Source organism: Daucus carota, chromosome 7 (genome assembly GCF_001625215.2).
Source record: "Daucus carota subsp. sativus chromosome 7, DH1 v3.0, whole genome shotgun sequence".
In the NCBI taxonomy this organism is placed as follows: Eukaryota; Viridiplantae; Streptophyta; class Magnoliopsida; order Apiales; family Apiaceae; genus Daucus; species Daucus carota.
The window spans coordinates 36,214,267-36,236,802 of record NC_030387.2 but is presented as its reverse complement, the minus strand read 5'-3'; the positions used below and the strand labels follow the sequence as shown (position 1 = coordinate 36,236,802).

The 22,536-nt window shown below is 35.8% G+C and overlaps 3 protein-coding genes across 4 annotated transcripts; 2 read left to right on the top strand and 1 right to left on the bottom strand.

Moving 5' to 3' along the window:
* Positions 1-97: 97 nt before the first annotated feature.
* LOC108194005 (uncharacterized) lies at positions 98-1,866 on the top strand. Of its 2 annotated transcripts, XM_017360886.2 has the most exons (4): positions 98-248; positions 657-745; positions 835-975; positions 1,152-1,866. In XM_017360886.2, the coding sequence occupies exons 3-4, from the start codon at positions 892-894 to the stop codon at positions 1,731-1,733; spliced, it is 666 nt and encodes a 221-aa protein (XP_017216375.1). In that variant the 5' UTR covers positions 98-248; positions 657-745; positions 835-891; the 3' UTR covers positions 1,734-1,866. The 2 variants fall into 2 exon arrangements, with proteins under 2 accessions (XP_017216375.1, XP_017216374.1); XM_017360885.2 differs by lacking the exon at positions 657-745 and having other exon boundaries at positions 110-248.
* Positions 1,867-5,326: 3,460 nt separating this feature from the next.
* LOC108196730 (BTB/POZ domain-containing protein SR1IP1) lies at positions 5,327-8,465 on the bottom strand. Its single transcript, XM_064081693.1, has 5 exons — positions 7,852-8,465; positions 7,646-7,715; positions 6,813-7,424; positions 6,189-6,734; positions 5,327-6,087 (listed from the first exon to the last, which is right to left on the bottom strand). The coding sequence occupies exons 1-5, from the start codon at positions 7,953-7,955 to the stop codon at positions 5,548-5,550; spliced, it is 1,872 nt and encodes a 623-aa protein (XP_063937763.1). The 5' UTR covers positions 7,956-8,465; the 3' UTR covers positions 5,327-5,547.
* A 5,341-nt stretch (positions 8,466-13,806) lies between these two features.
* Positions 13,807-17,634, top strand: LOC135147645 (uncharacterized). The gene is made up of 4 exons (XM_064080812.1): positions 13,807-14,009; positions 15,105-15,163; positions 15,983-16,075; positions 16,606-17,634. The coding sequence occupies exons 3-4, from the start codon at positions 15,995-15,997 to the stop codon at positions 17,299-17,301; spliced, it is 777 nt and encodes a 258-aa protein (XP_063936882.1). The 5' UTR covers positions 13,807-14,009; positions 15,105-15,163; positions 15,983-15,994; the 3' UTR covers positions 17,302-17,634.
* The last annotated feature ends 4,902 nt before the right edge of the window (positions 17,635-22,536 follow it).

Here is a 22,536-nt window from a genome sequence, read left to right as displayed (position 1 = left end):
ACATAAGTATACTTTGGTTTCTGTGCGAAAAAAGAGAATCTTGCATTTTTCCTGATCGCATACTATAATAATTTACTCCTTTTATTATATTATCTCCACTCCACTATTATATATAGTGAAAGAGGAATATAAGGAGATCGAGCAATATGCCAGTTCAACCAAACCTAGCTGTGTATCAAGTTTTAGCCTTCCCTTTAAAACACTAGCTCCTCGCTTGTCACCTCCCCCTGTGCATGAAGCTCTTCCAGGTAATTAAATCTCCAGTACTACATGTTAATTATTTTTCGGTTTTTTCGGTTAATTCGGTTTTCGGAGTTATATTATTTGCATGGTATGTAGCTCTATTTCTTGATTCGGAGAGGGGAGGAGGGGAATTATCTGGCTAAGTATAGTTAGTTTAGATAGTAGACAAAATAGTATTACAAGGAGCATTGATGAGATATATATGAATGAATTAACGAGAGAAAAGGGTTGGCCACAAGAAAAATATCTAGATATGTGGTATTTACTAAAGATGTGTATGCAAAGATCCGAAATTTGATGACACAACTTAACAAGGATCCAACTTATGTGAAAGCTTTATTTTGCTAGCTGATGAAAGTGATGCCATGCCTTCTTAGATATTTGATTTTTGCATATTTTTTTGTGTGTGAAAGGAGAAAGATTATTCTCGTGGCCCGAACATAATGACATACTGAGGTCTGATAAAACAAGCGAACAAACAAAATAAAGATGCGTTTATTGAGTATGTAATATTTGTTTTCTAGTTCTCCTAGTGAATTTCATCCTTGCTTTAATTCTCCATTCCTCTAAGCTCTCTCCTTCATTCTGCAGCCACTGGTTGATCGATCGAGAGCTTGTTGATCAAGAACAATACTATACATAAGGTGAATGATGGAGAAGTTTTCGGGTTTTTCTGATAAGGAATACATGAAGATGGCCATGTTGAAACACGAAGAAATGTTCAGAGAACAGGTGTGCATAGATTTTATTTTTGATTCTATAGAATTCAGATTGTCTCACTTTTAGAATTCTCGAGTATTGCAATGGAATTTAACAACGGAAACATATTTGTCGTTAACTACTAACGGAATAACAATGGGAACATAATGTACAGTATATTAACATAATGTGATGGTTATGTAATGCAGGTTTACGAACTCCATCGCCTGTATCGTGTGCAGAAGTTACTCATGAACAACATTTCAAGAAACAAAGAAAATGAAATGAAGAGTCAAGAGAGATGGATCAAGAGGGACGAAAACATTTCAATTTACAACAATAATTCACACTACCCTCATCAACCACCAGGCCAGAGGCTTGATCTAGAGCAGCCTGCCGAAGAACATAGCACAAAATTTGATTGCAATGGAGGACTCGACATCGAGGACGAGTGTGACATTGAGCTGACATTAGGCCCCTCGAGTTACAATCCGACGAGGAAGGCCAAAACGCCGCTAACATCAGATTCTGGACTTAGTTTCTCTTCTTCATCCTCTGGCTCCAGCAGTGTCAGAAGAAGAGATAACTCAGATGGTATCCGGAGGATCACGGATAAAATTACGAAAAAAGAACTAACAGGACACAACTGGGGACTTGTTGAGGTGCCTTCTTCGAGCCCGAGTTTTGTGAATGGTAGAAAGATGGGTACAAATGACAGTGAACAATTGAGGCAAGATAGACTACAGCAGCCTCCTTGGTTATTCCAAGTTTTAAGTATGAACATTACTTGATGAGTAAAAACTTATGTATTGCTTGGTGTTTCAAGATATTTATGACTTGTATCCAAGAATTAACTGATTTGTGATTATTGTACTTTTGTTGTAGAACCTTTCATGTTTATCAGTCTTGTGTGAAGTTTAGTCACTTGTTTTCCAGGCTCCTGAAACATATTCATTCCATTAAAGTGAGCCATGTTTTATTGAGCTTTATAGACAGACATGTTTTCTCACTTGATCAAATTCCATAACATGTTTCAGTTAATATAGTCAAGTCTTTCAAGTATTTCCGATTAACACACCAGGTAAAAAGAAGCGGGATAGATTTCATCAAAGGGGCTCGGGTTCCAAATCAGATGTAACACAGAAATTTTTAATTTACTGGATTTTTATGATCAGTTAATCCGATTTACCTATCTCAGGATGTTATGTAATACGTCTTTTCGTCAAAAGACCATCATAAAGAGCACTTCGATGATTATCACTTTCTTTCTTGAAGATTAGACAAGGTTCGATCAGCTCCTTATAATCATCAATGTTATTCCTTTTTAGGTAAAAACAAAGCATAATCAATATAGAAGGGCAAGTGGGAGGAATCTGCCAGAAAGTTTAGTAATAAACACTAGAAGATTAATCTTGCTAAAAGTAATTATTCTTCGCAATACTTAAAAGCTTGGTCCAGCTATCACAACAATGAGTTTCGTCCAAATACCAAGCATTTTGCTTTTCACACTCGAACATGAATAAAATAATACAAGATAGCCTAGTTCAACGCTTCCTAATCTCTCTGATAATAAAAAATTAAGAGCAATAATTTTGTAGACCAACAGAACTGAGAAAGATTACATGTCTGTGTCGGCCACCTAATGGACATTAGATTCCAAGTCCATATAAACAAAGGTGGCCCTCATGTTAAATACTGAATAAATTCGTTCTGCCCTTGTTATAATTTGTCATCTTGTTTTTATAGATAAACATGCTTATCAAATCTCACGCTATCTGACAAATTACTTTTTATTTTTAGGTTTTTTCTCCTGCATTAATGCTAGCCTGTCATTTGATTTGGCTTTTCTTCGAGCTTGGCTATTATGCCCATCACAAAATGCTTCCAAGAGTGACTTGCGAATCTTATTTATAGCTAGCCAGCTTTTTGGAGTAGTACCATTTTGTCTATCGATTTTTTAGATTTATAAGGAAGTGTTAGGAGCAACTAGACACAGCTTCAAATCCATCTCAGTGTCTTCGAAAATTGCTTATTTTTAAATATGATCTAAATCTTAACTGCAGACCAACAAAATTTAAAAGCTGGATTCTAAATCTTGAATGCCAACAAGCTATAGAATAATGATTTCAATAACTAGCTAGTCTTTAAATATATTTTAGTAGTGACAGTCATCCCAGAACCATTTGATCGCTACTCTGAAACCGGAGTGGAAGGAAAACATATGAGGTATATTTAAGAAGGGTTTTCTTATTTATTTATGAAATTTAAATGTATTTGATTTGAATTTATCAAATATGTTAAGCTGGGATCTATGTTGCATAATTAGCAAAGAGAAAAAGAAATATCGATAAACGACTGCAGCTAATTTTGGTTGTTTCATAAATATTTTAATGCTCTCCCGTGACCAATGGTGGAAAGGGAGTGGGATACATTTTAGTATTGCATTCATTCATATTTTTCTCAATGCATTCTCCACCCCCATTTGAATGTAATTTTTTTAAATTAAAAGAAATCTTAATTTAATTTTATGAATCATAATAATTTTAATACAATTTATATGCAAATTTATCAAAAAATCAATAAAATTTTTAAATAATAAAATATATTAATTTTAGTAAAATACAAATAATTTATATTGTTATGTCTATAATTTTGTTTGAGACTTTTTGAAATTATAATCTCTCAGAATTTCTGTAATAGTTAATTATATAATTTTTTACTTCATTTCTGGGATCAAAATTAAATAGTTAAAATAATTGAGGATCATTCATTTCTAATCATTTTTCTTTCTGAATTTCATTCTTTTCTCGAACAAATCAAAAGGCCTCTTAAATTTTATGATATCTAATTTATATTCTATATATTCACTATCAATATAAATTCATCATATAAATTATAGTTCAAGTTGTCTGAATTAGAATTATTTGAAATTAAATAATATATAATACTATCCAAAAGACTAATAAATATTTAAAATTCAATAAAATTACGAATGCCGATAAATTTGATATTGTTATTTATGTTTTCAAAAATTATCTGTTAAATCCATGTGAATTTAACGAATATTCACTTTATTTTTAACGACTTTTGATCAATCATATGTGATTTGAAAAATTCAAAATCTGCTAAATTATTAAAATTTGTAGACTATTATTACTTATTAAAATTAAAATGAATTCTAATAATTGGCCTTATGTTTTCAAGTTCTGATATTCTCTGCAGACAAACGGTTTATAGAACATAAAGCTTTTACCTTCGTAAACCATAAAACTCTTAAGGATTCCAACAAATAATGCTATGAACAATATATATGTAAACATCAAATAAAAGCACGCTTAGATACAAATGATTTAAGGGAAAATAGATTTTTTTGCCACCCAACTTATTATTTGTTTAGAAACCTACCACTGAACTATAATTTTTTTCTTTTTTGTCACTAATGTTAGGTTTGGACTTTTTTTTGTCACTAACGTTAGGTTCGGATTTGATTATTAACACTATGTTATTTTTTTTAGCATTATTAAAATATAGTGTTAGTCTGCAATATAATGGCGATCTGATATGTGTCTATATCTTTATATGTAGTGTCCTAGGTAGTTTACCTCGGAGGACGAGAGTTGGACACGCATTTTGAGACTCCGAAAAATTTCAAAAATTATTTTATTTTATTTTTTCTGAATAAAATTTAATGTTGGTTTTTTTTCCTTAAAAAAATGTTGGATTTTTTTTTGTCACTAACTTTATGTTTTGATTTGATTATTAACAATATGTTTTTTTTTTGCATTATAAAAACATAGTGGTAGTCTTCAATATTATGGTGATATGATATGTATCTATAACATTATATACAGTCATCTATATGTCCCCTAGCTAGTTTACCTTGAAGTATGAGAGTTTAACAAGCATTTTAAGAACGTAAAAAATTTAGTTTTATAAATTATTTTAGGGCTCCACAAAAATATAGTATCACTTGACTTTATAGTTCTTTACCACTACTTGTCACGTATTTTAAGGTTCCCACTTTTTATAAATATAGTTCCATAAGTTAATTTTGAGATTTTCTTTCTGAGTAAAAAAATCCGTACTCTCGTCCTCCAAGATAAACTACCTAGGACACACATGAAGTACTACATATAAAGATATAGACACAGATCACCATTACATTGCAGACTACCGAAAAATAGATTTCCGAAAAATATCGTTTAGATGGTTGGGAAAATAGAATAACATAGTGTTAATAATCAAATCCGAACCTAGCGTTAGTGAAAAAAAATCCGAACCTAATATTAGTGGCAAAAAAGAAAAAAATTATAGTTCAGTGGTAATAATCAAATCCGAACCTAGCGTTAGTGACAAAAAAAAAATCCGAACCTAACATCAATGGTAAAATAGAAAAAAATTATAATTCAGTGGTAGGTTTCTAAACAAATAATAAGTTGAGTGGCAAAAAAATCTATTTTCCCATGATTTAAGGCCTGGTTCAATTTACCTTTCTCAAACTCTGCCATCAAGGCCTGGTTCAATTTACCTTTCTCAAACTCTGCTTCAGAATGGGATATATATCGGTTTTGTTTGGTTTGTTTCGGTTCGGTTCGGTTCGTTTATTCAAGATACTGAATGCCTTCTATCTTTAGGAGCTTTACTTCGGCCTCTAGATGAAGATGCCAATGTATCAGGACGCACAAGTGCACCGAGCCGCCCAAGCTTTTTCGAAACTGAACTAATCAAAGACTTCCTAGGCAAAGGAGGTTTATCAGCAGATGGAGTACTCGGGGATGATCTTTCTGAAGTTGGTTTTTTCAGTTCTTTCAGCTGCATTTTCAGTTTTGCTAACTCTAGTTTCAAGTCCTGATTTTCTCGTCGTAGGCTAGCATACTCATCAGCTGATTTAGAGCGGACGATTGCAGAGTTTGCATTGGCCTTAGGAGCAGGAGCAGGAGCAGTAGATTCTGCTGTCGAATGACTAGTAGTGCTATCCATCACTTCTCTAAGGCGTTGTTGTTCATAGTAAAGGACTTGAACAACTGTTTGAACAGGAAGGCGATCATTCTGAGCTGCATGAGCACAAGCCTCTCGCGAAAGCTTCTGGCAGTCCATCACACTGCACACTTTCTTTCGCTCCATGTCACTTAAAGCTGGATGAGCCTGTCAACCACAAATAATTTTGTTCATATTTTATACTGCAATTTTATCAGTAAACAGAATGTCAGAACCTGATCAATGAATTTTTAAATAAAAGATTGCACCTTCAAGTAGATATCTATGGCTCGATACATCCCATCCTCTGTGGACCGTGATTGTTCAGGGATGCATTCTGCAATACTAATGAACCTCAAAACTGTTAAGGAACGATCAGAGGCTATTTCAGCAAGATAACTCTCCATTAGCTTTCCAACTTGCTCCATGTCATTTTGAGGCGGCAGAATATACCCTTGATCATCTGCATTGTAGTCCCCCATGCTATTTCCTTCATCCTTACCCTCGAGATAGTTACTAAGAATTCGCTGCACAGTGTCAATATCAAACAATGTGCCTCCAGTAAAGGAAAAGGATGGGATCAACAAATCGTCGAGGACAGCCTGTCCAAGTTGAAGGCCCATTCTCTTCTCCAAGTCAAGCCTACAAGCAACTGTTGTCTCAAGATATATTGAAGCTCGAAGGAGCATTGAAAGGAAACTGACTGAGATGGCATTTTTCTCCCTTGGCAATAGACTAACAATTGTTTCTAACACAACTCTCTTTTCGTGTTCTTGTTTTGGCTCCATGTTCTTCCTTCCCTTTCCAAACATTTCCTGCAGAGAAAGTAATTCATATATATTGCATATACATTTGAACAGACCAAATCAACCAATTATGGGGTAAAATCTCACCAAACCTCGAAGTGATTTTTGGGCATAAAGCATGAGTATGGGACCGAGAGCATACTGCTTGAACCCCCTTGCTATCATTGCAATCAGAACCCTTTGGAAGATATCAATTCTAAGAACGGTTAAATCTTCAGCCCACCAATCATCTATGGGCTTTGAATGAGGTGAAGAAGAATAAACACCATCGCAGGAATTCTCAGATCCACCAGACACATTTAATTGGCTTTCTTTGGAGGCCATAAGTGCGATTGCATCTACACACTGGTTCACCAATTTAACTTTTTCTGCCATGGAGAGGAACTCCTCTGTAGATTGCAAAATGGAAATAGCCCCTCCTAGACTTTTTAGTGCAACTTCATTCAAATAGGCTTCGGTTCTTCCAACCAAATTACCGACTGCATAGTCCTCTGTCATCTCAAGATACTCAGACACACATCTGAGAGCAGCAATATTTTCCGTCCCTAATTCAAAATTAATTCCATAACAAAATTTTGCTGCAAGTTCAAATGCCTCTGCTCCTCCAGGAACATCAGGGATTTCAATATCAGAAAGATCAGGGTCACTAGATTCCGAGAACAGCTTTCTAATGAATCCACACTTTGAGACTAATGGGAACTGCGTATTATGCAAGGAGTATGAACATTCATTAAGGGAAAATAGATGCCTAAGTAGCTCATAACCAAATTAAGTGTCGACGACAGCTCTCACCAAATCTTTATGTCAATACCATAATGGAATTAGAATAAACAAACTACAGGAGTAAGAAACTTTTACACTAAAGGACTTTCTAAATCTATAAGATCAGGAATATAAAATAACTGGTGCTGAGACTGTACCTTGTGCAATGCAAAAGAAGTCCCCCCAGCGCGAACTGTGACATCACTGGGAATCTCTTGAGAGAAAATCCTGTCAAGTTTCAGAGTGGTGACTTTAAACATATTCATCATTTATTGAATTCAGTTACACATGTATATTTCCAGACAACAAAAGTATACTGCAGGCGAATATATTGAAGAAAGAAGTTGAAAACAAAGAAACGAACCAGTCACCGGTCCTCTTCATGGCATCGGTAGGACTCCCTTCTTTCTTAGTGAACATTGTAGCATAAGTGGTTCGCGCAGTTGAATCCTGATCAAGGTCCAACATAGTAGTGACTGGAGAATCTTTACCATGTTCAGGTCTCCATCATTTTAATAGTGACAGGCAAAAGCTAGGCAGCTTCACATGCAGCTGTGCTCAGGATTGTGCTCAACAAAAAGTAGTACTCTTATAATTTCAAGACTCAGACAGACAGACACTGAGGATGGAATCTGTACAATTGATGCACAAATTTAAGTGCCAAACCCCGTTTAATTATGTAAAAACACCGATAAAATGAAATGTAGACTTCGACCTGGCAAATGGCAGCCTAGGCATTATTGGCAGAAGCAGGGGCAAGTAAAAGGCAACAAGATATAGTCGAAAACATTGTGTGGTGGTAGTGGTAGGCATTAAGAGATGAGATGATAGAGCTAGCAGGATGAATGAATTTTCCAAACTAGAAGTATTTTCATCCACAAAGAATTCACATTTTTGGCTACATTTATTGTGATATCTCCATAAATTCTCTAAAAATTCAGACTTGATATATATGTGATGCTAACTTTAAAGGGCTGTAACTTTCACTTACAGTTTCTGTTGAGGTTTGTAGATATCAGTAATCGCTTTCCTGCAAGCCTATTGGTCGTCGAAGCTTGCATGATTTCCATGGTGGGATCAGCCTCTGTGCATAGTCCAAACAAAATCTGAGCTGGTTTGGTTTCTATATACATAATAATCCTCTATACAGTCAGCATTATTAGGCTAAATGTTCAGGACTGGGTATATTTTTGTAAAATAAATATCAAGTTTTGATGCGCTTATAGTATAAATTCGTCAAGTTAATGACTCTCCCATAATACGTTTTTAACACAGGGTTAGTAGACTATGAACTCAATATTTAACCTATTAGTATTATTTTAGGCCGACTGTGAAATCACATCTGTTGGGATCTAATCTGGAGCAATATTTACCTTCGACACTTCACTAAATATGAACATTTCATCTGAAATCTTAAGGTGTTTGAGAAATTTCAAAAATGCATCTCACAGACGTGTTTGAAATACTTGATAGCCATTTCGGGCGGGCAGGGTCCGGTTATACGGTTCAAACCGGTACAACCGGCCACCTCTACTAGTAAATAGAGAAGATTATTGAGCTCATTAGCGGAAGATTGTTGTTGGATTGTATGTCCCCATCACAGCAATTTCACAGAAGTTTCTCATTCAAGTTTTGCGGGTGAGTGCTTCCTATCCAATGTTGATTGTTCAATAGACACGATAACTTATCAGTACGTAGATCACCATCTATTCATAACTTGTGTAATTATAATCATCAATATATTGGTCCACATTATAAATGCACCTAAAACACTTTGTACGAAAGATAAATAGATAATGTTCGCTGTTGGTCATAAATCGTAATGTTCAATGAAAAACAATTGCCTCTTTGAGGTGAATACGTGCAAGTTGCAACCCGCTTGAGCCTTGAGGTGAACTAGCTTTTTGCCCGTGCTTCGCACATGGAAATTATTAAGGTTCTTTTAAATTTTTGTAAATTTCAACTTGCTATCGATTATGAGATAAAAATATATGAGTAACAGATATCACAATTACAAATTACTTCTTATAATAACGATAAGATAATTAATTTCTAAACATATAAATTATTTCTCATAATTAACCAATAAATAATTAATTTCCAAACATTATCAGCGGAGATGAGATAGAATTGTGTGTAGCAAACAGTGAAAATATAAGTGTTTGTCACCTTAACAATTTTATCAATGAAATTGTTAAGGTGACAATTTCATTGACAATTTTTTCGAATTTTAAGTGGTTGTCAACAAAGAATTATATCAGAGATACTTATTATATGTAATTTACTTTATGTAATAAATAATATAAAAAAATAATTAATATTTATTATAAATTTTTTAAAAGAATATCTATGATATATATGATTTGCACTATTGAATTAAATTTTGTAACATTCTTAATTCGTATAATAGATTTTGAATTTTGATGATTAAACAATTTTAATAAAAAATTAATGTGAAATCTTTTTATTATATTATATCCATATATAATAATAAACAAATATACCAATTTAGCAAAAAAAATTCAATTTTAATAATGATTTTTCATGATTATTAGCGAGTAAATTAGTAAATGATGATTCTAAATGATTAAATTAATGAAATCAAATAAAGTAATAGCCTCCAAATATTTTAAGTCAATTAAGGCAATATCTACAAAAAAATTAATAATGATGATTTTTATGATTATATTTACCGGGAGTAAATTAACATATAATGAGATTTTATTATATTATTGCTAAACATGATAAATGAATGCCCTTCCAATATAATGTTAGATAAATATGTTAGGGCACTATCTTCACAAAAATCGGTTTCATATTAATTTAGAATTAAATGTTATATGAATATAAAAAATTTATAGTATTGTAACTATAAAAAGGTAATGTATATTTTTTATATATTAATGTTAATATCGAGTAAATTAGTGGCAAATGGATTGTAATGATTAAATTAATAATCATTGATATAATAATACTCTTCAAACATAACGATGAACAAAAATATTTTTGAAATCATAAAAAGTTAATGTAGTATTTTTTATTATATTAAATACTAATATTAATATCGAGTAAATTAGTGGCAAATGTATTGAAATAATTAAATTAATAATAGTTGATATAGTGATGCTCTTCAAATATAACAGTGAACAAATAGATTTTTGAAATCATAAAGTTTTGATGTAGTATTTTTTTTATTATATTAATATTAATATCGAGTAAATTAGTGACAAATTAATTGTAATAATTAAATTAATTAATACTTGATACAGTAATGCCCTTCTAATATAACGTGAACAAATATATTTTTCAAATTGAATTAATAATCAAAAATATTCTTGTCCTTTTTTAATAAGTCGTAGATTTCACTGATAAAATTGGTAAGGTTGTAACCCTCCGTAACAACAAAGGGCTGAGCCCCCAGATTAGGCTAATCAAGCTTTCATAATCTGAATTTAAATAATTAAACATAAAACAAAAGATATATAACAACTTTAAACTAAAACTGAATAAACTGCAGAAGGTGAGGGGACGGGGGCTTGCAGAACATACAACTTCCTCTTAATCAATGTCTATGAAGACATTGTCTCTATGAAGACATTGTCTCAGCTCCCACCACTACCTGCTAGAGGCTCATATCTTGGCCCGAAAGCTCAACCCCGACAGAGCAACGGGAAACTTAGACGTGGTGAACCATCAGTAGAAACTTTCCACCAGTAGAAACTTTCTCAAATGTTTCGCCTCCTGCTTTTCATTTGACAGCAAATGTTATCACCTGAGAGGAGACCTATATGCAGAAAATGATCATGCCTTTTATATTCAATCTGCAGAATAAACTATATGCAGTGACTTGGTTTCCGTTTGTGTCTTGTATAGCATAATTATTTGTTTGGTGTCAAGTGTCAAAAAATGGCAATAAAATGTTGCATAACTTTATGAGTTCATGAGTTTGGTCATCCGTGGTCTTGGTCATTCTGAGCAGCGAAAGCCTCTTACTTCAAGATGAATGAAGACTTCGTCACTGCATTTGTGGAATAATGATTTATGTTGTCTTGTTGGGTGCATGAGGTCTAAATCTTTGTAGCGTCTAAGAATCTTGCTTGAGTCTAAATCTTTCACATATTTACAAAATCACATTTTGCCATTAAACAATATTAAACCGCATTTCTTGACTGTGCATTTGGTAACTGTGCATAAAAGAATCATGACTTCTGTTAATAGAGGTACCGTGGAATAACCTGAAATTCAGCGCCCTGAATCTCCTTCCCCGATTGAGCCAGCAATGAAGCCTTATCTGTAATTGCACTCTAAATTTCTAAACACGATGATGGATTGAGTGCTAGGTAAATTAACATTTTAAATATGTAAAATACCGATAAATAGGTGAATCAGAATATAAAACACTTGAAGGTGAGTTGCTGTCATAACTTGGCCATGGCGATGAAACATTAGTATATGCATACGTGAAAGGAGAATTACTTGCCGATGGTATTCTAATGCCCGAGGAACCTGTGAAACGCACATGCAGACGTCCAATAAGCAATTACATGGTAGGTACATTACATGCCTACATCGAATGTCACAACAATACTGATGGCAAGTACATTACATGTCTATACAGAAAACTCCACAACCAAAATGATCGACAACATAAATTGCATGATATATTAATTACTAATGAGCAAGAAAGTACGGGTATAAAACCTGTTATTCGAGATATCGTGTCATTGTTAAAAGTATTGTTCGAATAAGGCTTGCATTTGCCTTTGACAGCGAAGAAGCTACTGAAGGGAGGGTAGGGACTTGGGGTGCAGTCACGTTAATGCTAAAAATGAAATTGATAAAGAAAGAAGGGTGACCTGTGGAGCTTGCACAATTGACCTGTGGTTTTGAGGAGAAGTGAGGTGGGGTAAAAGGCAAAATTTCATGAGAATTCTATAATTGAGTTAAACACAAACTTAACAAAACTAAACTCTGCAAATGATTGGAATCTGCTAATTATATCCAATGTGCAAAAATGATAAAAAAAAAAAATGAAAGCTAAAAAGCACAAGAAGAGATGTTTCCACATATTTTTTTAATATTTACAATCAACACTATCTATAGCATTCTTATATATTTGTGCAAACTATTCTTGATACAGAGATTACTATTTAATTTTCATACTTTGTAAGAGTTATATATTATTAAATTCTAGAAAAAATAGATAACTAAAAAAGTGAGAATAAAATCTCTGATATAAAAATATTAAAATTATTGTGAAGAAATATATATCAATGCAATTATTATATATATTTATCATACTCATATACATTTGTTAATGCATGATTCCGCAATCAAATAGAAAATGATCTTACGTAGGCCTAAGAATGAAATATTAGACCATATACGATCAGAGTATGAATGAACTCAAATTTAAAGAACACAACTCTCCTGTCAGAATGTCATTGCTCCTGAATTAACTTCCCAGTCATATGAAAGTGACTGTATGCCTTTTGAGCGATCCAAAGGAACCCATCAGTCATTTGCAGCAAGCCAGCAATAACCTTTTTGCTACATAACTTGTATCCAAGACTCGCCCAATCTTTAATTCTTGAATCAATATCATAAAATGTGGTTGTAATATCCGGGAAACTTTGTGATATTTTAATGATATAAAAATAATTGTTAAATGTTATCTGGCCATGCCTAATTATTGTCATTTCCATGAAGCATGATTATTTTATTAATTGTTCATAAAATGAATTCTCGTATAATTGTAAATTCTGTAATTATACTAAACTTTGGTAAATAACATGATCAATTGCATTTATAATAATTGTCTGATGCTATAATGGATTAATTATGGTACGTGATTTAATTTTATAATTTTTAATTGTTTAGTCTCGACCGGAGTGTGTAGTCTAGATTTCGAGTTATTAGGATTTTATAAACCAGAGTTGCCTTTGATTTAAAATATTAAAAATCCGTGTTTATTTATATTACAATATATTGTCCAATTAAAATTGCCAGAATATTTTAATTTTGGTATTTTTTTTATGTTTTAACCGATTTAAAAATATTTATAAATCTCGTGGATAATCATTTTTGATTATTTGTACTTTTAAAAATTATTTGGACAATTTAATTTTAATGTTTAAAAGTATTCGAAAATAAAATTTTCACGGATTTATTCCATTTAGAAATTTGGGACTTTTGAGTATTTTCTTTTGTTAAATATTTCAAAGGCTATTGTCGGACCCCAAACTTATATTATTGTTAAAACTCTAAATTTTATTAGTGGGGTACAGATCTTTTAATAAGCCAGCAGCGTCCGTGCCGTGTAGTAGTTGGGTAAGCAACACGTATCACCTTTAAACCCTTGCGTGTACAGCTAGTGATAGATATCCTAAACCCACTTAATAGTACTCTATCAGATAAGCACATACACCCCAGGAAACAAAACACAGGCAGAGGCGGTTGTCTAATTACACAAAAGAAAGAGGAAGCCAGGGTTTTGGGCTTAAATTCAATCGAGTGTTTGAGGTGAGGATGAGTTTTAATTTCGTGACTTTGAATATGCCATGTGTTTTACTGATTAGAGGTATACATACGTTTGTGTTTGTGTGCTGTATCATCGGAAGAGGGATGAGTCGGGGTTGGGGGATTGTGTGTTGATGGCGGTGGGGCTGTTCGGAAGGCTGTTGGTGGCGATGGGTTGTTCCGTCGCCGATGAAGATGGGTGGAGGGCGGAGTTGTGTCGGGAGAGGCGGCAGAGCGACGCCGCTGCTCGGAGTCGAGCGAGAGGCCGGCGATGGCCGATACAACAGCCCGGCATGGCGATGTTATCTTGTCCAGGCGAGAGAGAGAGAGAGAGAGAGAGAGAGAGAGAGAGAGAGAGAGAGAGAGAGAGAGAGAGAGAGAGAGAGAGAGAGAGAGCATGGGGAGGATTTCCGGCGAGGCGAGTGGGTGGCTGCCGGGATTCCTGGCGGCGATGGCGGCCCTGTGGTGGTCCGAGAGGCTGCCAAGTGTGACTTTCGGGGAAAAGCTTTATAAAAGAAAAACTGATATTGATTTTATTTTTATTAATCTTGTTCTTATTATTGTTTAATAATTAGTGATAATAATAACATTATTACTATTAATATAATTGATATCTACTTGGAATATATATATGCTTTGATGTCAAAGTGTACTGGTAGTACTAGTATTATTATTGTAATATGTGTTGACTGTTGATATCAAGATCCGGGTTTTAATATTTTATGTTGTGAAGATTATTACAATTTTTAGTTCAATTCCGAAAGTAGAACTAGTATCTGGTTCCAAAATCTTGATGTTAAACTCCGAATTGGATAAATAATAATCTAGTCACGTTTATAAATGTTTTGATCCCGGAAGGATAGTGATAATTATAAATTGTGGTTTTAAGTATCGCAGCTACCGAATAACATGCTTATTGTAATATTAAACGTGATAACATGAATCGCATATTATATGCAATGCTTGATTATATGATACGTGAAAAATGTGACAATACCATGATTAGTATAATCGATTGGGTAGTTTATATTTCTCGAGACGTATGATTACGTCTATCAAGTTCACTCGAGTGATTGAATCAATACTTTTGATTTATAGATTCAAGAGTTGTTCGTGACTCCAAGCTTTAAAGCAAGTGACAGTAGAGTTCAGCAAAGGCAAGTATTTCTATCCTTCTCTTATTTATTAAGAGCAAGTGATTTATTCCACAACTTTTAATTATTGCCAATGCAATTATTATATTCTGTATTTCAATTCATAGAATATCATATGCTTGGGATTTCATGGTTGTTCGGTATTCCATACACCATACAGATACTCAAACAATAATTGAATTCAATACATTCCAATGATTGAATTCACCACATTCTAGTAATCATTCTACTAGAATCCTCGAATTACTTTCAAGATAGATAGTGAGAAACTATCCTATCCAGATATACTCCAAACAGTACAGAGTTGAATTCATAACAAGCAAATAACTAATTATTCTAGTTATGTTGCCATCACTTGATGTAATTACTCCGGACCATGTGAAATGGGGAGTTGAATGAATAAAGGAGTTGATTGATGTGACTCCTTTGAAAAGAATATTTTACTTATGCATAGGAGGCCGGGACGGCGGTCCAGCGGAGGGCTATCTAAGTATTATTAAAATATTATAATACTTTTCTGCCAAAGGCCAAAATGTTGCCTTGTTTGGTACCAGTTTTGAGGCATGTTTCTACGAAGCATGGCTCGGTATTATCACACGGACTGATCAGCTGTGATAGTATGCCGTTGATTAATAAATTATTTTAAAAACTTTGTTTCACTACTTAAAAGCTGACATAGCTTTATTCCATTGACATTGTCGTTGATTATCTTATTCTTTTCGAAAGATAACACTTATTAATGCTTTACATTAAGCATTTTATATATTGCTGAGCTTTCTAGTTGCTCATTCTTGCATTGTTACTGTTTTGCCAAACTTTCAGCCAGACCTAGGTATGCCGAGGATGCGCCTCACTGCTCGTAAGAGGGTCCCGCTTAACCATCCACAGATCTTTCGGTTCAATCTTCCTGCTCAGGTAGGAAGAATCCAGAGTATACATAGCACTTTTGGTAGTATGTAATAAAATTTGAACTAGTCATAAAACTTATTTAGACTTTTGGAGGGTTTGTGTGGTTTACTGTAAAAGCTACTCTAGGCAGGTGTGTAGTGTGTAATCACCTTATGGTTTTATTAGTGCTTGTTTCATATCATAAATTGTGTACGATCCAGTAGCATGCAGGGGTCATATTATTGTTTTATAATATTAGCATTTCATTCCGCCGTGCATATTATATTATTATGAGTCAGGTTGTGACCCCCAAATCGAGACCCCTGATTTGGAGGGCGTCACAGGTTGGTATCAGAGCTACAGTTTATGTTCACTGAAACAAGCTTAGTAGTCGTGTTAAATTGAGTCATAAGAAGATCACATGAGATAAGTGCGTCGTGTAACTCATATAGAGTTATCCAGGTTATTCAGTATAGTCTTTAGCCTTAAGTTATACAGTTTTGGTATTATTACTATTCTATAGCAGATCTGATCGTAGTTATTGTATGTGATTCCAGGAATCTCTTACTGAGAGTGATTCAGATGGGAGTAGTGTTGAGAGGAGTCCCAGAGTACCCCCGCTGCCATCGCATAGCTCATCAGCAAGTGTGGATGCAAACCCAGTAGTAGCAGAACCTGAGGAAGACCCGGAAGAAGACCCAGTAGTCGGATCTGTTCAGGAGGTGGTGGCTAACCCGGCTTTGGTAAGGAGTGTGGGAAAGACTGTTGAAGCTGTGAAGACCGGGAGGGTTCCCATCAGTCAAATGGAGCCTGGGGAGGCTCGGGTTATGCGAATCATTGAGGAAGCAAAGCAGGAGGTAGGCATCGAGACTGATGCCGATGGGCGCCAGCATATCGTCCATCGTCAGATAAGGGCCACAGCATCAGTATCTGCCACATCTAGGGCTCCAGCGGGTGGGATGACTCAGGCAGTCCCGCATCATGTATTTGCTGCTTTGGGCCGGGACTGTGATTTTCTACGTGGTCAGAATGCGGAAATTAGGAGGTTGATGGATGTACTGCTCCAGGAGAGGCGAGTCCCGGTGGAGGATAGTGAGGCACGCTCCAGGATTGGGGCAATCGAGCACATCGCCAGGCAGCGATTGGCCGAGTTCCCATCCACGAGTGAATGGGACGTTGAGGCACGTAGGGTGACGAGGCTCATCTGCTGGATTCTGTCGGAGTTACGCGCAGTTCGTGGGCCGCGTAACTAGGGACTCCGACTCAGGATGTGAACAACAGGGAAGATTCCAAGACGAGACTAAGGTGCTCTTATAGTACGGCAAGCAACCAGTCTCCTTTTTGACCATGTATAGGACGAAAGTCTGTGATATAGATGCAGTACTACATGCGTGGCGCAGTGGCAGCGGCAGCTGCAGAGTTATCAGAGTTGGGAGGGACACCCCATGTTTAGATCCTTTCTTTCTTTGGTTACTTTTTCTTTTATGAGTAATGTACTTGTACTGGTTGACTTTTAGATGGCTGAGGATGTGAGATGATGTTTGTATAACTTTTTATTCTATATATGTATATCGTTTGTATAGAAATCACGTCTTCCTTTATCGTTTTGCTTTACTTTACATTACATAGTGTAGTAAGCAATTTCATTTGGTAAGCATCCAAGTTATTATATCATTTGGATTTGGTAGTAGTGGCTATTTTTATTTTATTATTGTCGCCACTATTACACTTTAAGCAAGATTATATAGTAATTATGCAGCAGGTATTAAGATGTTAGCAAAATTTTATGCAAATTCCTTTTAATTTTAAACTGTGTACACAGGAAAACTTTTGCTATTTAAATTTTGCAATATATTTTGAAAACCATGCTTGCAAATTATTAAATAAGTTGCTTCTTTTCTATCAGATTCATGGGTCCTAAACGTAAGAGTGTTCCGGAGGCAGCAGCAGCAGGTGGGGCTGATCCCGCACTTGTACAGATGTTGGCTCTCATGCAGCAACAAATGGCAAATCTTGCAGCACAGCAGCAGCGACCACCAGCTCCTCCAGCTGTAACTTTTAAAACGTTTCAGGCAGTTCATCCACCAGAGTTCAAGGGTGCTGCAAACCCGGTAGAGGCCAGCGGATGGCTCAAGGAGATAGAAAAAGCATTTGATCTAGCAAATGTGGGGGAGGAACAAAAGACCCAGTTTGCTAGCTACTTTTTAAAGAATGAGGCAAATTACTGGTGGGAATCGAAGAAAGCCTTAGAGGGAGGTAACGTAATTACGTGGGAAAGATTTAAAGTATTGTTCTTGGAAAAGTACTTCCCTAGGCACATGCAGAATCAGATGGAGATTAAGTTTCTGGAGCTTAAGCAAGATGACATGAGTGTAGCAGATTATGAGGTCCGCTTCACGGAATTGGCAAGGTTCGTTCCGGATCAGGTTGATACGGACGAAAAGAGAGCTAAAAGATTTCAACAAGGATTAAAAGATTGGATCCGTAGTAGGGTGGCCATGTTTGAAATGACGTCGTATGTTTCTATAGTTCAGAAGGCCATGATCATTGAGAATGAAAGTGAGATGTCACAGAAAAATAGGGATGGGAAGAAGAAAAAGGTGGAGACTTCAGAAGGAAGTCAAAAGCAAGGAAACTTTCGGGGCAGCTTTAATAGAAGGCCAGAGTTTCAACCAAACCGAACCATTGGATTCAGGAGACCACCAATAGGAGGTGGGGGTCAGAAAAGTCAGTACCGTAATCAGGGTCCACAAGGGTCTAATCATTCCTCAAAGCCAAATTGCAGGATTTGTGGTGGGAAACATTTTGGAAATTGCAAGAGAAATATAGAATGCTATAAATGTCACCAGAAGGGACACTATGCCTCGGAATGTGCCAACCAGACTCCAAGGTTCAAACAAGACATTGCATGTTTTAGGTGTGGGAAGCCGGGTCATATGGTCAAGGATTGTCCAATACCAGAGTCAGTGGGGAACTTTCCAAGGATTTCAGGTCCTCCAGCGCAGAATGCACCAAGAATAGCTGGACCATCTAACCAGAATCAACCCAAAGCCAGAACCTTTAACATGACCATGAAGGATGCAGTGCAGAGTTCAGACGTGGTTGCAGGTACGCTTCCCGTGAACTCCATAAATACTAAAGTATTAATTGATTCTGGAGCTACAAGATCTTTTGTTTCTAAGGATATTATTGATAAATTGAATTGTGGAGTCCGACCTTTAGGACAAGCATTAGTAATCGAGTTAGCTAATAAGGATCAAGTTGTGGTCGATCAGATTTGTCTAGGGTGCGACATTGTTATTGCAGGACATCATTTTTCTGCCAACTTAATACCTTTTAAGTTAGGAGAATTTGACGTCATTTTAGGAATGGATTGGTTGTCGGAGAATAACGCTCAGATTGATTGCAAACATCAAAGAGTGAAGTTGCAAACGGCGGATAAGAAAAAGGTGATTTTTCAAGGAAATCGACAGGTTAAGAAATTTCTTACCATTACACAAGCCAAGAGATTGTTACGCCAGAATTGTGAGGCCTACTTAGCCAATGTCATAGATACTAACCGAGAAGTTCCACCTATAGAAGCCATTCCAATAGTTAATGAATTTCCAGATGTCTTTCCAGATGAACTACCAGGATTACCTCCAGACAGAGAAGTTCAATTTGCTATTGATCTAGCACCAGGAACAGATCCAGTATCAAAAGCACCTTATAGGATGGCCCCCGTAGAAATGAAAGAATTAGCAACTCAAATTCAAGATCTTTTGGAGAAAGGAGTAATAAGACCCAGTATATCCCCGTGGGGAGCACCAGTATTATTTGTTAAGAAGAAGGATGGTAGCATGAGGCTGTGCATCGATTATCGTGAGCTTAACAAATTGACTATTAAGAACCGGTATCCCTTACCAAGAATTGACGATTTATTTGACCAGCTTAAGGGAGCCGTATGGTTTTCTAAAATTGATTTAAGATCTGGCTATCATCAGCTGAAGATAAAGCCTGAGGATATTCCAAAGACTGCTTTTAGAACAAGGTACGGCCATTTTGAGTTCCTAGTAATGGCGTTTGGATTAACGAATGCACCAGCAGCTTTTATGGCACTCATGAACAAAGTTTTTAAGAAGTATTTAGACAAGTTCGTGATTGTGTTCATAGACGACATTTTAATATATTCAAAAACAGAAGAGGAGCATGCTGAACATTTGAGATTAGCCTTGGAAGTCTTGAGAAAGGAGAAATTGTATGCCAAGTTTTCTAAGTGTGAGTTTTGGTTACAAGAAGTACAATTTCTTGGGCATGTGATTAGTAATGAAGGTATCAAAGTAGATCCAGCAAAGATTGAGGCAATTATGAGTTGGGAAAGACCAAAGACACCCACTGAAGTTAGAAGTTTTATGGGATTAGCTGGATACTACCGAAGGTTTGTTAAAGATTTTTCTAAGATTGCGACACCATTGACAAAGTTGACTCGAAAGAATGAGAAGTGTATATGGACTGATCAATGTGAAGAAAGTTTCCAAGAGTTGAAGAAAAGGTTAGTAACAGCACCAGTATTGGTTCTACCTGATGAAAAAGGGGACTTTGTAATTTACAGTGATGCTTCTCACAAAGGATTGGGATGTGTTTTGATGCAACATGGAAAGGTTATTGCTTATGCGTCTAGACAATTAAGACCACATGAACAGAAGTATCCAACACATGACTTGGAACTAGCTGCAATAGTATTCGCACTTAAGATTTGGAGACATTACTTATATGGAGAGAAGTGTGAGATCTATACAGACCACAAGAGCTTGAAATATATCTTCACTCAGAAAGAACTCAACATGAGGCAACGTCGTTGGTTAGAGCTAATCAAAGACTACGATTGTTCAATCAACTATCATCCGGGAAAGGCCAATATAGTAGCTGACGCTTTGAGTAGAAAGGAAAGATTGAATCTATTAACCTCTTCTGAAGAGTTAGCAAAGGAAATGGAGAAATTGGAAATTGAGATTCGCACCCCTGAGTCAGCTAAAGATGTGATTTATACAATGACATTCCAACCAGAGTTACTAGAGAAGATCAGACGGCATCAAGAAGAAATTATGAGCAATGAAAAGGATAAATTGACGGGAGAAGAAAAAGGGAGTCAAAAGGACGACAAAGGAATTTTGAGATTTTCCTCTCGAATATGGATACCAAATGTGAAGGAATTGAAAGAAGAGATTTTACGAGAAGCTCATAACGCTAGATATTCGATTCATCCCGGAAGCACCAAGATGTACAGAGACTTAAGAGAAAATTTTTGGTGGCCAAATATGAAGAAAGAAATTGCAGAATGGGTGAGTAAATGTTATACTTGTCAACGAGTCAAGGCAGAACACCAGAGGCCTAGTGGATTATTACAACCCTTGGATATTCCAGAATGGAAATGGGAACATCTTGCTATGGATTTTGTGGTTGGCTTACCAAGGACTAGAGCAAACCATGATGCTATCTGGGTTATTATAGACAGATTAACTAAGTCAGCACATTTCCTTCCTATCAACGAGAGATTCTCATTGGACAGACTAGTTCACTTGTATTTAAAAGAAATTGTCGTCCGACATGGAGTCCCAGTATCGATAGTTTCTGACAGAGATCCTCGATTTAATTCAAGGTTTTGGAAGAGTTTCCAGGAATGCCTCGGGACAAAGTTAAAAATGAGTACAGCTTATCACCCTCAGACCGATGGTCAGAGTGAAAGGACAATTCAAACAATCGAGGATATGCTCAGAGTATGTGCCTTGGATTTCGAAGGGAGTTGGGATGAACATCTACCCTTAGTCGAATTCTCATACAACAATAGTTACCATGCTAGCATTGGAATGCCTCCTTATGAAGCTTTATATGGCAGAAAGTGTCGATCTCCTATTTGTTGGGATGAAGTGGGTGAAAGAAAGATTTTGGGTCCAGAATTGATCCAACAAACAAAGGAAAAAGTAGAGCTTATTCGGAAAAGATTAGTAGCAGCTCAAGACCGTCAACGTAGATATGCAGACCCTACTAGAAGAGACCTAGATTTTGAAATCGGAGATGCCGTGTTATTAAAAATATCCCCTTGGAAAGGATTGTCCAGGTTTGGGAAGAAAGGAAAGCTAAGCCCTCGTTATGTGGGTCCTTTTGAAATTTTGAGGCGCGTCGGGAAAGTCGCTTATGAATTAGCATTACCTCCTCACATGCAACATATCCACAATGTGTTCCACGTGTCTATGCTGAAGCGTTATCTGCCTGATTCTAATCATGTGATAGAATATGAACCAATAGAGATTCAGCCAGATCTGTCCTTTGTAGAAAGACCAGTGCAAATATTAGATAGGCGTGAGAAAGTACTTAGGAATAAGTCTGTATCCTTAGTACGAGTTTTGTGGAGAAATCCTAGAGTGGAAGAGTCGACCTGGGAACTTGAAAGCGAAATGCTTGCCAAGTATCCTCAGTTGTTTTCGTAAGTTGATTCTGGGGACAGAATC

Coding starts and splice junctions, on each gene's coding strand:
- LOC108194005 (XM_017360886.2), top strand. CDS start 892: ATGATGGAGAAGTTTTCGGGTTTTTCTGATAAGGAATACATGAAGATG. Junction 976..1,151: donor AAGAAATGTTCAGAGAACAG/GTGTGCATAGAT, acceptor TATGTAATGCAG/GTTTACGAACTCCATCGCCT.
- LOC108196730 (XM_064081693.1), bottom strand. CDS start 7,955: ATGTTGGACCTTGATCAGGATTCAACTGCGCGAACCACTTATGCTACA. Junction 7,425..7,645: donor CTTCTTTTGCATTGCACAAG/GTACAGTCTCAG, acceptor CATAATACGCAG/TTCCCATTAGTCTCAAAGTG. Junction 6,088..6,188: donor CCATAGATATCTACTTGAAG/GTGCAATCTTTT, acceptor TGTGGTTGACAG/GCTCATCCAGCTTTAAGTGA.
- LOC135147645 (XM_064080812.1), top strand. CDS start 15,995: ATGCCGAGGATGCGCCTCACTGCTCGTAAGAGGGTCCCGCTTAACCAT. Junction 16,076..16,605: donor GGTTCAATCTTCCTGCTCAG/GTAGGAAGAATC, acceptor ATGTGATTCCAG/GAATCTCTTACTGAGAGTGA.